This window comes from Phaseolus vulgaris, chromosome 8, assembly GCF_000499845.2.
Source record: "Phaseolus vulgaris cultivar G19833 chromosome 8, P. vulgaris v2.0, whole genome shotgun sequence".
Lineage (NCBI taxonomy): Eukaryota > Viridiplantae > Streptophyta > Magnoliopsida > Fabales > Fabaceae > Phaseolus > Phaseolus vulgaris.
Genome location: NC_023752.2, coordinates 47255266 through 47269837, shown reverse-complemented (window position 1 = coordinate 47269837; position 14572 = coordinate 47255266). Strand labels below are relative to the sequence as shown.

At 33.9% G+C, this 14572-nt stretch overlaps 1 protein-coding gene across 5 annotated transcripts; it reads left to right on the top strand.

Annotated features, from left to right (window-relative positions):
• Positions 1-9229: 9229 nt before the first annotated feature.
• Positions 9230-14309, top strand: LOC137825772 (transcription factor TGA7-like). 5 transcript variants are annotated; one of them, XM_068631549.1, is made up of 10 exons: positions 9230-9419; positions 9757-9823; positions 10498-10659; positions 10750-10824; positions 11051-11110; positions 11181-11258; positions 11345-11408; positions 12465-12736; positions 13093-13320; positions 13912-14309. In XM_068631549.1, exons 3-10 carry the CDS (start codon positions 10501-10503, stop codon positions 14083-14085), a joined length of 1110 nt encoding a protein of 369 aa, XP_068487650.1. In that variant the 5' UTR covers positions 9230-9419; positions 9757-9823; positions 10498-10500; the 3' UTR covers positions 14086-14309. The 5 variants fall into 5 exon arrangements, with proteins under 5 accessions (XP_068487650.1, XP_068487652.1, XP_068487647.1 ...); XM_068631551.1 differs by lacking the exon at positions 9230-9419 and adding an exon at positions 9547-9679; XM_068631547.1 differs by lacking the exon at positions 9230-9419 and adding an exon at positions 9582-9679 and having other exon boundaries at positions 12462-12736.
• Positions 14310-14572: the final 263 nt, after the last annotated feature.

Genomic DNA, 14572 nt, shown 5'->3' with positions numbered 1-14572 from the left:
GACCGACTCAGTGAGTCGTCCGGTCGTGTCAATGCACTTGCCCCCCAGGCTCGAGGGCTGATAGAGCCGAAGAGTCTGAAAATTGTGTGTCGCTCGGTGACGTAATGATGGGTGATGTGACTGAAAACAACGTCTGGACGAGTGACGTGACGTGAATTTATGAGGGGGTTTTTGGGCGCAAAATAACGTGGACCTTTGGATCAAGTAGATCCAACGGTTGAGTTTTTTGTGACATTTGGGTTTTCAAGACGTCTTCGAGCTATAAATAGAGGCTGTCAACAGTGGCTTCTCACACTTCGTTACTCACGTTGCGCTCTGAGTCCCAAATGGCTATCGTCGATTTGTGCTGCTTTCCTCGTTTTCCCAAGTTAGTGATGTCTTTTCATTCTCATCCTACATCATCCTCTTTGGTCACTCCCTCTCCTCTTCCCGAACCCCCTTCGTCCTCATCTTCTTCGTCTTCTTCATCCATTTCCTCCTCTAACAAAATTCTTTCGGTCAGGGCAATTCAAACCATTGCCCCTGAGTGGAGGAAGTGAGGGGTGATGATGCGGGCAGTGCATTTGACCGGTCAATCTGATCTGAGCGGTCACGCCCTCATGAGGGACCTAACTGGGTTGATTCCAAAGTGTTTGGGATCACATCCATCTTCCTTACGGACGTCTCTGTTTTGAAGGCTTTTGTCACGGGATCCCTCTTATCATTCAGTCCTTGCTCGTTGACCGCGTATATAGGGAACGGTCGTCCACCGAACCCCCTTTCTTCTTCATGTATAGTTGTATTTTTTCTAACTTGCACGTGTCGCTTCATTTTGACATGTTCACGATGGGCGTCCTTCAGGCACTCAACGTGGTGCTAAGTCAGTTGCACCCGAATACGTGGGCGTCCATGCAAGCCTTTCGTGTGGTATGCCAAATGTTTGGTGTACGTCCTGCTGCGTCTTGCTTCTTGCACTTCTATATGTCTCACCCATCCGACCTTGTCGGCTGACATTTATTAGTCAGTCGGGCGGGTAGCATTTTGTTCAAAACCTTGATGACTTCCTACAAGAACTTTAAAGAAAGGTTCTTTAAAGTGTTTGTGAAGCCTGCGGGTATGTCACACTTCTTCAACGCAGCCGACCAACCTAGGTTTCCTCTGTCTTAGACTAGGAATCCTACAAAGATAAAGGATTGGCCTCATCCGGTCAACCCGAGTGCTGGTGAGCAGGAGATTTTTGCCCTCTTTGATAGCCTCCCTAGAAAACTTCCCGCTCGGCCACTAATGTCCTTGTACATAGAGTCCGATCGAGAAGCGGCCTTTGAGGGTATGTTAACACCTTTAGACCTTCGGTCGTTTCTTTAAATTTTGACTAACGCTTTGTTATTTGTCGCAGCAATAGCAAAAAGAGAAGTTCCGACATGTTGAAGTCATTCAAAGACCGTGTGAAGGAGAAGAAGAGTCGCTCGGGCCCTGAGACTCTGCAAACGGAGGCCCGAGCGGACGACTCACTGAGTCGGTTAGAACACGAACCATCCAACACTCGACCACGATAAAGAGGTCACGCGACGACACATGGCTGACCGATCCATGACGACGAGCCATAGGTTGACCAAGGCAGCAGGGTTAATCCATAGTTAAGAGTTGTTTAGCACAACCCTAAACAGGAACCAATATCTTAATTTGACCCACCAACGAAGGCCCATTAAGGTAATATAAATAACACAGATTCCAAAAACCAGGTACGTCATTATCTACAGTACTCTGACAACCAAATGTCGACACCCAGACTGACTTGATCATAGGAATGTCTTCTGCAGGTACCATCTCAGTCTGTGTTACCAGAGGACCGAGCGGAAGAAAATGAATCAAGAAGTTAAGTACAACAATAATCGACTGAATGAAGAAAAAAGATAATCGTTTTCTAGACCTCAACACCCATTCGAAAACAAGTTATAATTAAAAAATTTAAAAATAGTCTAAGTCCTAATTGATAAAATTATAAATTTATTTTTCTATTATAATCAATTAGTATTTATTCAAATTACATTTAGATTAAAATTTATTTAAAATTAATGTACATAAATAAAATATTATTAATAATAAACAAGTTATAATCGGTTATAAGTATATCATAATTATTATTGGTGATGATAGGTTTTATTACCCTAAATGCATGACTAGCGTCGGTCACACCCATTCTATATTTAACATAAATTTATTCACTTTAATTCGTACATTAGCTAAACAATTAATTACTTTAAATATTAAAAAAATTATTATTCTTTAAAATAATTTATATTATTAATAAATAATTTTTTAAATTAATATATGATAGATATGTTATTATAATAAATTAATTTTTTATATGTTTTATTAAAGTTAAATTTTATTTATTTATTTAAAATTATTTTTATATGTTTTATAAACTTGAAAAGAATTATATATATATATATATATTATAAATTTGAAGTAACCATAAATCAAAGCTAATAATTGAAAAAAAAATGCAAAATCACAACAATTATAATTCCAACTATTTTATATTATACATTGAATGATATTTACGACCATCATTGTTAAAAATCATGACACATTTTGTACCGATCAGGTCATCGGGTATGCTGACGTGTCTTGCACGTGACTATGTGGGGCATGCTCAGCGGAACACGTGGGCAAGAGAAAGATGGATGGTTCAGAGGTGAGTGTAGTCGTCGGTTCATGGAACTGGCGTTCTGTAGTTAACATGGTCGGTTGTCGTCAGGTTTATCTGTCATCGACGTGTTTGGCAATAGGAGATCAGGTAGTCCGACACCACCGCGAGGATCACATCGCCGGATTTCTCAGTAAACTCAGTAGAAGCTATTGAAGGCTCGGAAGAGTAAGTTCAAGCGTATAATTTCAGTAAGGTGATTGTTGCGCCAGCATAGGGCGTGAAGGGCGTGTGGGTTGAAGGGAACATCTTGCCTATCAGCGACAGGATTCCCAGAGTGGACATTCGTTGAAGGCAAGGTTTCCTCAGCCATAACATGCATGGCACTGCGATAAAGAGGGTGCCATTAAGCGACAAGCAATATCACAGAGATGGTGCACTTTGCTGCACCCGATACTCGCCTTGTCAGGTGGTGTTCCAGAGCATGTCGCATGCTAGCTTACTCCTTGAGTAGAGGACTTAGCCGCGCGACTGGTTTCTACATAGAAATAACGTTCAAGTTGCCCCAACCCAGATGACGACACGTGTAGGGTTGGATGTTACCAGTTACTCCAACCCAGATGATGACACGTGTAGGGCTGGGAGCAATAGAGAAATGACGCTCGAGTTATCCTGGCTCAGATGACGACACGTGTAGGGCTGGGCGCTACCTGCTATCCCGACCCAGATGGCGACACGTGCAGGGCTGGATTGGAGCCACGCGTCCAAAAGCATAACGGTCTGGAGAGAAAAGAAACCTAGCTATAAAGGTAAACTTAACAGAATTTGCAGATGTACATTTTCATTACGGCTCATTCTGCTAGGGTTGTGTGCCTTTAGTACGATTCTACAGAGCATATTTTCTCTGAGTTTTGGGTGTTCCTGTCACTGACTTGAGCGTCGGAGTGCCACCGGCCGCAGAGGCGCCACTTTGTGTTTTCAGGTTCTCAGAGAGATTTTCTGTGGTGCGAACTTGAGAGTCACGTGGAGTCAAGCTGGTGAGGAGGTTCGTGACGAGACAACGCTCTCACGCTAGGTCAACCGGCAGGATCACATTTGATACTAGTTTTGTAAATAACAATTATTAAATATCTAACATGACGATAATTATTAAATATGACTGAAAATATCTTATTTTCAAAAATAATTAAAATTTTATTATTAAATGAGTTTTTAACCGTTGTTAATATTTTATGTTTATCTTTCTAATAACGTCTTTTGACTTTTACACTTTATTTTAATTTTAATGTTATTTATGTTTTTCTTATATTTAATTTGTAGTGTTTTATATAAGTTACAATCCAAAAATAAAATATAAATATGTTTTGTATAAATTAAATAATTTAATAAAATATTTCAAATGTATAAAGCTTTTTTTTTATATTACGAATAATGTTTAAACTTCTCTTGTCTCTTTTCATATAAAATAGAACACCAATAAAGTTTGATTAAGTTATGATGTAATTAAAAGTTATCATAAATAGTTGAGATGTTGAATTTTTGACTAATTTTATCAAGTTGTGAGTGTCATAAAAACGAATAAATTATAAGAATAAGTCTTTATTATAATTGATCTTTATCAAGACGAGACTAACTAATCTCAAACTTATATTGAATATTATGTAAGTTTGAAAAACTTATTTAACTTCAATTTTTTTCAAGAAAATCATTTAGATTAAGAATATATATATTAGTTCGTGATGTATATGTCAAGATCAAACTTATTTATATAGAGAACTTACAATTATTGACTGATTTATTGAATTAAGAATTATTAATATTTATAACAATAAGATATTTATATATATATATATATTAAGAATTTTATTTTTCTTAACTTAGTTACATTGTCCTAATATTGTTGTTGTCATTATTGTATTTTACTAAAAAATAAATAGAGAGAAAAATAATATAAATTAATCTTGTTTATCTCCATCCATCACATGAAATTCTTTTATACAAATAAATAAATAAATTATTTACTAAAGTTACTCCAACACATGATAGACACAACTAATTAATAAGCCAGAGGAGATTATTATAGTGGAGAAATTCTTTCAAGTGGGGTATGAAAAAAAGGCTTAGCAATAGCATTAACTAGTAAATGATCAGGTATCATGGGGGGCACCACTAAACAAAGTAGTTATGTCTTAATTTACTTTTAACTTTTTCTTTTCATATCTTTAAAGCAAATTTGATGTAATCAAAACCTTCCATGTCCTAGCTGGTACTCATAATGCAATATTAATCAGATGCCCATTTAGGGTTTTTTTTTTCTCCTAGGAAGTTTACCAGAACAATACTGGATCAAACATGGACACGTTAATATGAATCACCTACCAATTTTTATCTCAAATTCAAGAAAAAACTTGCTTACTTTAAAATAAGAATATATTTGTGAGAGATTTTGTATTGCATCTACAAAAGAAAAAAAAATCTTGAATAATTAAAATTATTAGCGCATGCCAACGTTAAATATGAGTTTTTTTTTTGTATAAATTAATTTTATACATATGTTTGTGAGAAAACTTGTCCAAATATAAAAGATGAAAGGTAGTGGAGAGGTGGAGAAAAAACATCTTTTATAAAAGTTTGTTTGTAACAAAAAGGGTTAAGACATACTACTGTTAAATTTTTAAAATCAAATTGCATCCTTTAAGTATGGAAAGGATGATTTATATATTAACCATAGTGTACTTTCAATGAAAATGTTTTTTACAAGTCAAATGATCCAAAAATTGAAAGGTTTAGGTCGAATGGGCAGAAAGGTGTCAAGGTTGACAATAAGAATGAAAATTAAACAGAAATAAATAAATAATTAAATAGTAAAATACTGTAGCAAAACACATTAAATAGGCTCAAACACAAAGAGTATGTTTAATGAATATTAGGTACAAAGAGTAAAAGTTCAATTGGGTTTAAGGTTCAATAAGAAGTACTATAAATAGGTGATAAACCCAAGAGGTAAGTAGAGTGAATAAAATGTTACTGAGACCAGAGACCGAAAGTTCAAATTGATCCAATCCAGCGAGCGAAAGTCAATAACTTATATCCAAACCCAAGCCCAACACAATGAAATATATAGTCAAAAGCCCAAAACCGAGATTGAAGAGCGAGAAGCCGACAAATCCAGAGAAGAAGAAATTTGTTTCTAGACCTTATAAGAATAATTTTAATTAATATTATGAAGAAAGTATGTGTGTCTAATAAGGGTAATAAGGGTAGGTATTAAACATCATGTTAGTGGATGAAAGATTATTTAAATAGGATCAAATGTTATAATTATATTCTTTGGAAGAGTAACGAGGTTTGTATTTATTGGCACTTAGAATTTCACAATCACAATATTAGTCCTGGTTCCAACATATTACCAATAACAGTGTTACAAATTTGAAATTAAATAAAACAAATAATTGAGAAGAATATATTGAAGATTGCTCCCATCGAAGACAACCCTTCAATTAGTTGTACTTGGGCATTTTGAGTTATAGAGGATTCTTCGGAGAAGATTACTCTTCCTGTCGTGACTATCATTGTGGTGGCTTCGGCCAAGTCGTAGTAAAATAGGGTTATCATTGTTCCTACGAGAAAACGAAAAGCCTCCTCCTAAGACATAGTGGAGGCCTTAGAACCAAGTTTTGTCAAGAGGAAGAATAAAGATAAGTTTCCTTTGATCAATGATTTTGAGTACTCTTGGGTTCTCGGTGAGGTTTCCTCCCATTCGTCCAAGTTTACCTAGAGGGAAAAGATCCAAGAGTTTGGGTCCTTGTTTTGCTTTGACTTAATGGTCGAGTTCATCTCAATTGAAACATGTTATGACTTTGACCAATTTTTCAATAAACCTTTATCAAACTGCAAGGACTTTACCTTTGTTTATAAGTTTTTCTTCAAAGAATTCAATGTGTTATTCCCTCTCTCTCTCTCTTTGAGTGCAAAATGATCACTACCATGAACATGGCTCTAATTCAATTGCACCCAAATAGTTGGATTTTTTTTAAAGTCTTCCAAATACTCTGCCATTATCTTAAGATTAAGCCTACCATAAACAAACTCATGTATTTCTAGAAGCTAAAATATGGTCATCTTTTAACTATTTATACCTTGTCGTTTAAGAATTTCAAAATTAACTTTTTTAAGTTGAAATGCTGGTCGCAAGACACTTGAAAACATATTTTCTTTTACCCAAATTTTAACCTAGATTCCCTTTATATTGGCAATGACAAGATAAATTTAAGAATTTAAGTCTAGAGTCGAGTATTTCCTCTCTCACGAAGAAAGCATGAACATAGAAATAATAAAGAACTTTTCTTACCTCATTAGCATCATTAATGTCAATTACTGTATCTAGGGTATTGTTCGCTTTGAAACTCAGAGCTCTGTCATGATTTTTCCTTAAAAGACGTCTTAAGAGATTAAAGGAGGAAGACATATTTAAATTGCCCCTGAACTTGACTCCTAAGCGACGTGAAACTATTAGACATATCAGAACAAACTCCTTAGTTGAGAGTTATGTGAATAAGAGTTCGTCTCTGAAACTACTTTTTCATTCTCACGTATGATACGTAACTGCGACATTTCTACTGTTGGAAGAAAAAAAAGAGAGGATAATGACATGTTGTCTCTTTCTTGATCTACTCAATCGAAAGATGCCCACAGGATGTACTGATGACAAAGAAATTGCGGATGTAGAATGAATGAGAGAAGGTAGGTAAATCATTCAAGCTAAAATTAAATATTGTTGTTATACCGTTCAAATTATTTATGGAGTTTTAGGGATAAAAGTTTGGATATTTTCTATATATATTAGTTTGAAGTTTTGTGAAACTATTTCCATCTAAAAATTATTATCAGGATACATGTTTTGAGAAATATTCTCTCCAAATTCATTTGCAATAAGGTGAGTATAGTTTACATACATGAGAATGACTGAATAAAATCGGGAAAAATATGTGGTTAAATATGCTTAGTCAACGGCTAATTCTTTCAATCATTTGTGAACTTTTTATTGGGTCTTTAATTATGCAAAAAAAATAAAAAATTAATGGAGTCTTGAAAACCGTCATTTTATGCGTAAAAAGGTATTTGCAGAAAATTAATTTTTATTCAGAAATTCAATTGGAAAAATAATATGAAATTCGCATAATGTTTAGGAACATACTCGGTTATTAAACTCCAAATAAAACTTATCTGCTAAGGTTCTGCTTTTTCATATAAAACACACACTGTCTGATCTAATTGTTTTAAAAAATATCATTTCTGAGTATCTTATTACTCACAAAAATATCCCCTACCCCTCAACCTAGGTGCAAAAAATAAAATAAAAGTTACATTAATAGCTACCATATATCTAGGGATCACAACCTAGCCCAGAATTTAGAGACAGCAGATTAAAAGATCATTCAATTACTCGTGTTAATGAATTTCTTATTATACATTGCTCAATTTTCTCATACTTATAATTAGATTTTCTGATACAATCTATGTGAAAATTTATTGAAGAAATGACAAGAATAATAACACGAACAAGATTAGTTTATGGTGGATGGAGTGGATTGAAAGAAGGCATGATAGGAAAAGAAAATGCAGATGAGGTATGAGGTTAAAGTCAGAACAGAAACAATTGAGGCAGAGGGGAATTATTGGTTAAGTTGAGTTCACTGTAACACTTTTTTGGTGATGAAAAAGAGGTAGAAAAAGAATGAAATAAAGGAGGAAGCTGTTTACTTTAAGTAAATCTCTTATCTTCTTTACAAAAAGCATTTTGGGGTGTCGTTTGTGAGGCACAATACACCTTTTCCATGTGAAGTGGAAAGGGACAAGTTCAGACGAATCTACGGGTTGATAATTTGAGATGGGTGTGATCAACAACACAATTAACTCTACTTTGATTTTATTATCAAATTGTTGAGGTGTAAGGTGCATTGGTATCACTTTTGTTAAACAATTTAATTACCTACTTTCCTTTCATAACCTAACATGATAAGGTCATTTATACTATCATTCATTCTTTGGATTCTCACCACTTCTCCATATATGCCAATAACTCAATTCATTTCCTACTCAGTACTACAATTGCTAGTGGATGCCGGATTTAAGTTACTTGTTGTCATATTTTCCATAAATTAATGTTGTTTATATAAGAACAACCTATATAATCTCATAAAACTTCAAATTATAAGAATAAAAATATATTTTTTATTTTAAAATTAACTTCTCTTCTAAATTAAAACGCTTAAAAGACTTGTCTTGTGTGGAATGGATTTGGTATTAAAAATAAAGTGGAATGGGGAAGAGAAACAATCATATACGTTTGTGAATTTGAGTCTTCCTATGCAGAGAGAACATGTTTTCAGTTTATATTGCGATACAGATTCGTCTTTGACTTAAAATGAGTTAATTTTATGAAGTGAGCTACTACTTTATCGTTTCATTGGTATAGAGAAAGGAAAACTGAGGAAAGAGAAAAAATTAGAATTTTGAACGGACAAAAATTTAAAATTTTATTTCTAAAAGTTTTTTTTCTTCAGTGGAAAAAAAGTATATATATTATTAGCCGTGTCTTTTTTTTTCTATTTTCTTTTCTTCTAATCCAAACATATTATTATTTCGATTCTTAGTATCACCTTCATGCTGTATGCTCCAGAAGATCATTAATTTATGGCATAAAACTTGAAAGTAGAAATAATATCTTCACAACTCATGTTAGTCAAAGATCACTATCAACTGAATAAGAAAAGCTGTGAATTTGGTAGTTTCTTCTCTATTTTTCTTTTGCTTTTGATTTTTAATGCACTGCTAAGTTTTCCTAGACCCTAGTCTTTCCCTTACAGTGGAAACATAACTTTACATTAGCAAGTTGACACATCAAAGTAGATTTTCTTACACCTGTAGAAAAAAAAAAAGTTAAGAGGAATGATGTTTTGTTTATTTAGAATTAAACTTTCGTCTGTTTCCCTTCAGTTAGTGCGTTGCTTACTTAATTTGCTGGCATACAGAAGAATAATGCTAGTGTGTATATAAAATTTCTTGGGGATTCATTTCATTTGGGTCTGTCATGGACTAATACAAAATATTGGTGCTTGCAGATTCTACCCAGCTAGTTAGCTACTTATACTTTTCGTTTCTGTTCTAAACTGTGTTTGGATTGCTCAGGTTCGATTCCCATTTCAACAATTCAACTTACCAAACTTGAAACTTGTCGTATATTATGAGTTTCTTGTGTTTCAAATTTAGGACTGAATTGCTGATAGTATTACTCTATAAGTCCTCTTTTCTCTGTTTTGCATTTTACTTTTGGGATAGAGAAGAGTAATCAAGCTTCTGATCTAGTTAATGGAGTCATATTAAGGGAATGTTTAGACAAGATTCACCATATATACTTCTAGTAGAGAAAAATAAAAGAAGTTAGATTAACTTCTTTACAAATTAAAATCAACCTTGTGGGTAACTTTTACATGCAAAAATTAATTTTAATTTATGGAGAAGCTATCTTTTTGACTCCTAAAAGGAGTTCATAGAGAATTTCATCTAAGTTCTAAATTAAATTTTGGCTTTTGATTCAAATATGTTTGTTTTATTCATTAGTATGGTTTAGAAAATAATTATTTCCTTTGGACAATCCTAGAGATAACAGGACATAAACCATGGTAGACTTCTCTATCTTGTTGTTCCTCATGTTGAAGTTTCATTCAATTTCACGCAACAAACCCAGCATCCAGTTTTCAAATTATATAGCAGATCAAGTCTAAATTCCACCATTTTATTTTGTCTACATTGCATTAGTTATCCAATTTGATATATGAATTTTCCTTTTGCATGATGTATAGTATATGAACTCTTCATCGACTCAACTAGTCCTCGCGAAAAGGATGGGTATATATGATCCATTCCATCAAGTGAACATGTGGGGGGACACCTTTAAAATTGATGGAAGCTTGAATTCAATTGCTACGCCAATGTTCATGACGAAGTCTAGCATGCAGAACAAGGTAAAAGGCATAGGAATTTCTCTTCTGTTATTAAGCTAGCATTGTTTTATGGGAATACTTGTTTACGACACTGAATTCCATGGTGTTCAGTCTGAATGTACTCCTCATGAATCAAGGGAACCTTCTGGAGATGATCAAGAGACTAATGAGAAAGCTGATAGTAAGGTAATGGATTTAATTACTGCATATTTCTTTTATGCTATTCTATATTCATCTTCTACAGGCTTTTTCATTTTAATCACTGTAGATAACATGGAAGGGTACATGGTTTCTTTCACACATTTGAATGTTCACAAGAAACTAAAATTAATGCTTTGGAGATCTTGATATCAAACATGAATGTTTTTTATTGAATATTTTGGCATTCTATTTAAGGAGTATTTATGTGTAGGTGCTAAGACGTCAAGCTCAAAATCGTGAGGCTGCACGAAAATGTCGGCTGCGGAAGAAGGTAGTAAAAACTGAATTTATGGGAAGTTAGCTAGTGTTCATAATCTGATTCTTTCTTATGTAATTAATAGGCTTATGTTCAGCAATTAGAAACAAGCCGTGTGAAGCTTATGCAATTGGAATTGGAGATTGAGAAAGCAAAAAAGCAGGTGATCTTAACCAAAAAATCATCGTTCTTATTTATGCCTTTTATTTCAATATGTGTTCAAGCACTTACTAAAATGTCTTCTTGCAGAGTATGTACATACGCAGTGCACCAGATCTTAGTTATATGGGATCATCTGGAACAATTAACCCAGGTTGGAGATTCTTAGTTTCAGTTTTAACTTTCAAGTTTCCTCAAAATGTTATTTTCTTAGTTATTTTTTGTGTACTACTTTCTTCTTGTATTTTTAGATGAAGTTGCAGTTTGATTTATGGGTTATGTTTGAGCCTGTATTAGATGAAATACACGCCTCTGTGGTTTCCTTTAATGATACTTTTGTCAGGTATTTATGTGATTGTTCTTAGTATTCCTCTACGATTCATTTTGCTGCCTGCATCAAACACAGATTTGCTTCAAGTCATTGAATGTTTTTTCACCAATAATGCTGACAGAATGACATCAGGAAGTCAATGACCAATTTTATTTAGTTTAAGTCATGGTTACTTGAGCAAACTCTTCAACCTCCAATGGAAGTTAACGGTTGTAAAATCAATCCTCTTGTTTTTTTCTGAATCACATGTTGTGGAAAGATCTTTAAAGTTTTTTGTAAGAGGTGTCAGTTGATCTTTCCCCATATTTGTCTGTGCCTCATCCACTGCCACGATCATAGCCCTTCCCTCTTATGGTATCATGCATAGTCTTGACTTTCACATGATTTTCAAGATAAGTTGTCAATATCTTTCGACCAAAAGTCAAATTGGTGTTATCTTCACAAAGGGAAGTGTGAATATATTTCCCTTTTGGATGTGTTTCGTGATTTCGTATCCTCTTTTAGATAATTACCCTTCATAAATTCTTTGTTGTTTTTTTATAAAGCCTAATATGATATAGTCTGTTTGTTTATGTATGTTACATTTAGATGCGAGATTGATGGAATCTTTATTTCTTAAACTTCTTAGTAGACACTTCTAGTGTCCCAAATTAGCATATTGCAGTTAATATTGTGTTGGATTCTATCAAAATTCTTCTCAGTGATCCAAGTATATGAGAAAATAAAGTATTTCATATTGAACTGCAGGTATATGAATATTCTAATGTTTATCACACTTTGTCTTGTGGAATTGTCAGATGTCATTTAATTTGTGATTACATAAGTACTTTTTCTAAGTGTCTGAAGCATTAAGTTTCTATAGCATTGTTTGTAAAGCAGGGATAGCCTTGTTTGAACTCGAATATGGACAATGGATTGAAGAGCTCTGTAGACAAAATGAAGAACTGAGAAATGCATTACAAACTCGTGAATCTGATATGCAGCTTCATCTACTTGTTGAGAGTTGCCTGAGCCACTACTCAAATCTTTTCAGGATGAAAGCAGAGGCAGCAAAAGCCGATGTCTTTTATTTGATCTCTGGTGCATGGAAAGCATCAGTGGAACGCCTTTTTCTTTGGATTGGAGGATCTCGTCCATCGCAGCTTCTAAATGTACATCCACATGTCCTTCTAACAACTTTTTTATTTTGTTCTCTGTTCCTTTATTGTGCAAAACAGAATTAGGAATCTAACTGTGATTTTGAGTCCTAAAATTAAGTAAAAATAAGAATGTTCAAGAACATGTAAGGAAAATGATTGACAAACCTATTGTCTTAAGGTTTTTGGTTGAAAGTGTTATTATAATCTCTTATCTCAGTTATCCAATACTTTTGATATGGTACATGTAGTTGCTAAAATAAAATATCTTTTCAATCTTGTGTTTTGGACTGTCACTGCATAAACATATTTTCTCAATTTTCATATTACGGTTTTGCATCTTGTTAAAACTACTTGACCTTTTGTTTCAGATTATTGTTCCACAGCTTGAGCCTTTGACTGATCAACAAATTGTGAGTATTAACAACCTCCGGCTTTCGTCTCAGCAAGCTGAAGATGCCCTTTCACTTGGATTGGACAAACTCCAGCAGAGTCTAGTCCACAACATTCCATCAGATCCCTTAGTTATAGGACACTACGGGTTTGAGATGGCTGCTGCCATGGACAAAGGTGAAGCACTAGAAGGTTTTGTAAACCAGGTAATGATTGTAGCCTCAAATATTTTAACATGTTAGGAGTTTGTTATTACTCGGTCATATGATGGGAAACATGGGACATTATGTGTAGTATACTTAAAAGCCTTTCTGAAATTGCAAACATGGTCTTAAGAAACAGTCCCCAATAGGGACAAAATATGCATGGTTCATGTAAGAAAGTACCTACATTAGAGTAATGAAAATGATGTATAAGATGAAACTTCTTTGTGATCCTCGTCCATAGGTAGGGAGAGTTAGTGCTTAAGTTAGATGCCAAATTTAAAACTTCAATTAATATGAGCAATCAAACATATATGTGGTCTTCGAATTTCCAACATACCTTCTTATGCTCAGAAGGAAATCTCAAATATGGGATTAAACAATAGAATATAATTTATGATCAACCTTCATATTTTGTTGGTTTTGTGCCAATGTAAACATTAGAATTTGTTTCTATGTAGAAATGTGTTTTATTTATTGTTTTGTAGGCAAGTAGAAGTGTGGTGTTTCTGCATTGTTTTTTACTGCTAAAGCCTGCAACAATGTTATTGTTGAGTTGAAAGCTCTTGTTGAATTTATTCCCTTCTTCCACAGGCAGATCACCTTAGGCAGCAAACTCTGCTTTACATGTCAAGGATTCTAACAACTGGGCAAGCAGCTCAAGGCTTGCTGGCTATGGGGGAGTACTTCCATCGTCTTCGCACTCTTAGTTCTTTATGGACTGCTCATTCATGTGATCCTTCCTTTCCCACTCATTTCTCAAACTGAGACCTTTTTCAACCTCAACTCTTATGTGAACAGGTGCTCAAATCATCGTCTTGTTTAATATCTTATGTATATGCTAGTGCTAGTTACTAATTAATGCTGCCCAGTGCCATGATGGGTGAACCAGAGTTTATATGATCTAGAGAACAAGTGAACCACTTTGTACATAAAATATTGTATTAGTTTCCCCATGGAATCATGGAAAAAAGGATTTAGCTTCAGATAAATACTTACTCTTATTACTTTGACGTTGAATCGTTCGAGATAGAAAATTGAAGTTGAGTGAATGAGTCGATCTATTCAAGAATGTCAAATTTTAATAGTAAAAGTAGATATGTAAAAGATTCTTCAACACTTAAATAAAAATATTTAAAAATTTAAATAATTAGCAAATTGTAAAGTATTAAGTGAGTGGAAATACTTTCTGAAAAGATATTTATATAAGTTTAATGCTGTGTGATGTCTGAACTAATCCTTTTAGTTTTATGTT

Excerpts from the sequence above, each read along its gene's own strand:
- LOC137825772 (XM_068631546.1), top strand. The coding sequence starts at position 10,501 with ATGAACTCTTCATCGACTCAACTAGTCCTCGCGAAAAGGATGGGTATA. Across the intron at positions 11,259-11,344 it reads TTGAGAAAGCAAAAAAGCAG|AGTATGTACATACGCAGTGC; the intron begins GTGATCTTAACC and ends GTCTTCTTGCAG. Across the intron at positions 12,737-13,092 it reads GTCCATCGCAGCTTCTAAAT|ATTATTGTTCCACAGCTTGA; the intron begins GTACATCCACAT and ends CTTTTGTTTCAG.